General features: G+C 52.0%; 1 protein-coding gene across 1 annotated transcript; it reads left to right on the top strand.

The window, feature by feature from the left end:
* The first annotated feature begins 250 nt into the window (after window positions 1-250).
* On the top strand, window positions 251-2,038 carry LOC128834548 (uncharacterized). Its single transcript, XM_054023844.1, has 2 exons — window positions 251-526; window positions 1,517-2,038. The coding sequence occupies exons 1-2, from the start codon at window positions 355-357 to the stop codon at window positions 1,990-1,992; spliced, it is 648 nt and encodes a 215-aa protein (XP_053879819.1). The 5' UTR covers window positions 251-354; the 3' UTR covers window positions 1,993-2,038.
* The last annotated feature ends 702 nt before the right edge of the window (window positions 2,039-2,740 follow it).

Here is a 2,740-nt window from a genome sequence, read left to right as displayed (position 1 = left end):
GCCCCAGCATGGACTGATCGGGAAGTCTTGGATCTCATCGCTGTGTGGGGCGATGAGTCCGTGCTTTCCGAGCTGCGATCCAAAAGACGGAATGCAAAGATCTACGAGAAGATCTCTAAAGACATGGCAGAGAGAGGATACAGCCGGGATGTAACGCAGTGCCGCGTGAAAATCAAGGAGCTGAGACAAGGCTACCAGAAGACCAAAGAGGCAAACGGACGCTCCGGATCCCATCCCCAGACATCCCGTTTCTACGAGGCACTGCATTCCATCCTCGGTGCGGCCGCCACCACTACCCCACCAGTGACCGTGGACTCTGAGGATGGGATAGTGTCCACGGCTGGATCCTCGGACATGTTAGCGGACGGGGAAGATGAGGAAGGAGATGAGGAGGACAAGGCAGTCGACAGCGCTCACAACGCTGATTTCCCCGACAGCCAGGATCTCTTCATCACCCTTACAGAGATCCCCTACCAACCCTCCCCAGCCGTTACCCCGGACACAGAATCTGGGGAAGGATCAGCCAGTAAGTGTTGTAAAAATCTAAACATTTATTTGTAACAGAACAGGAATATTAACAATTTAAAAAATGGGTTTCTCATGATTAGTTTGATTAGCTTAACGGTTCAGTCATGGGCAGTGCAACTATTGAAAAAAAATCTAGCAATGTCCGGTTTTGCATGATTGTCCTGCCCAAGCCGCTCTACTGGTTAGTCACTGCTACAGCAGCTACAGTAAAATGCGGTCTATATGTCCGGGGATGGAGCAGAAATCCTCCTGTGACATCTCGAGGAAGCTCTCCTGGAGGTAATTGGAAATCCGCTGCATTAGGTTCTTGGGGAGAGCGGCCTTATTGGGTCCTCCGTAGTAGGACACGTTGCCACGCCACGAGACTATCAAGTACTCTGGAATCATTGCTCTGCACAGCATGGCGGCATACGGCCCTGGTCTTTGGAGGCTTTCCCGGAGCATTCTCTCTTTCTCGCTGTCAGAGATCCTCATGAGGGTGATGTCGCTCATGACGACCTGCTTTGAATGAGGTAGGGGAATGTTAGTGTTGGGACTGCTTTGCCGTTCCTTTACAGAACTGTAACCGCTGGTTTGCAGCCACGCGGTGGAGGCGGGAGAGGGGCAGCCGAAAGGGATCGTTCCCGGGGACAGCCGCGAGGGTGTGGGACAGGAGCAGACTTCCTGCTTGCCGAATTGCTGGCAGCAGGGACCGACATTGATTTCAATGTGAAATGAGGCCATTGCTAATATTAAAGTTTTAAGCTGCCACAAGTCTACGGCTTACCATGTCTGCCTGCAACAGAAAGTCCGTTCTCCTGAGAGGCTTCTCAAATGTGCTGTAGAAGACCCCAGGCACTGAATGCGAAGGCCGAGAATTCGACCTTGTGCTGAGTGCGCATGTGATAGGTGCTGTGCATGGTCTTGTTAACAGAGAAAGACTATGTTCTTTGTTCACAACTACATTTATCTTTCTGAGGAATTCACTCCCTTTTTCCCATTCCCACAGCCCCATCTGCGACTGTCTCACAACCTAGCCTGTCATCACACTCCCAGAGGCTAGCGCGGATTAGGCATAAGAAGAAGAGGACACAGGAGGACATGTTCTCGGAGCTTATAGCCTGCTCCAGAGCCCAGGCAGCACAGCAGACCCAGTGGCGGGAGAACTTGACCCGAATGCACCAAGCCAACATGGATCGGGAGGAGAGGTGGCGTCAGGAAGACCAGCAGGCGACTCAAACCCTGCTTGGACTAATGAGGGAGCAAACGGACACGCTCCGGCGCCTTGTGGATGTTCTGCAGGAATGGAGGCAGGACGACAGAGCCCCGCTGCAGTCCATCTCTAACCGCCCTCCCCCGCCACCAAGTCCCATACTCCCCTCACCCAAAGTGCACAGAAGGAGAGGCGGCAGAGTCCCTGCTAACTCTCACTCCACCCCTGCAGAGAGCTCGAGCAGCAGAAGGCTCTCATTCCCCAAAATTTGACAAGTTCTTTCCTTCCCGCCTGACACAAGCCCCCGTCCAAGTTTCACTTTCCCAGTTCCATGTTTGGTTGATAATAAAAAATACGTTTCTGTTAACTACTGTTTCCATCATGTTCTTTTGCAGGAGGGGGGGATAGGGGGTTGGTAATTCGACAGGACAGTCACCTTTGGCAGGGTATATAGTCGGGGGCAGGCACAGCAGCAGGGCACATACATAGTGCAGTGATGCAGTGACTAGTTACCCTGGTTAGTCTGGGAGGTTGTTTTCATGTTATGTGGTGGGGGGTGGGTTGCTCTGTGACTTTGTGGCAGGGGAGGGCAGTTACAGATCTTAAGCGGCGGTCCTTAGGCAGGATCACAGAGCCACACAGCAGGGGATCTGTAACCGTCCTCCCCCTGCCACAAAGTCACATAGACCCCCCCATACACACAGTCCCTATCAGGAGGGGTGACAGGCTCCGTTGAAACAACCATCCCACCGCAGCGGAGCCTGTCAATCCTTGAGTTTAGAAGCTGCATTCGCGCCACTACAGTACACCCGCTCCGCACCACAGTCTGCGTCCCAGTTTTAAAAAATTCCCGCGAATACAGTATTAAAGAAAACGGTGTGCTTTAACAAAGTAGAACTATTTTTATTTTGAAACGTGTGTTGGAAGTGGGGTGAAGGGGGTATGTAACTGGATAGGATAGTCAACATTAACTGGGCAAAGAAATGGGGCAGGTTTAGCTTCTCAATACACAAACTTTAA

The sequence above is a fragment of the Malaclemys terrapin genome, chromosome 1 (genome assembly GCF_027887155.1).
Source record: "Malaclemys terrapin pileata isolate rMalTer1 chromosome 1, rMalTer1.hap1, whole genome shotgun sequence".
NCBI classification, from domain to species: domain Eukaryota; kingdom Metazoa; phylum Chordata; order Testudines; family Emydidae; genus Malaclemys; species Malaclemys terrapin.
Note: the sequence above shows the minus strand (reverse complement) of the source record. Positions and strands in the feature narration are given on the sequence as shown.

Bases quoted from the DNA above. Each gene is read 5' to 3' on its own strand.
- LOC128834548 (XM_054023844.1), top strand. From the start codon at position 355: ATGTTAGCGGACGGGGAAGATGAGGAAGGAGATGAGGAGGACAAGGCA. The intron at 527-1,516 runs GTAAGTGTTGTA...CCATTCCCACAG, and splicing joins ATCTGGGGAAGGATCAGCCA to CCCCATCTGCGACTGTCTCA.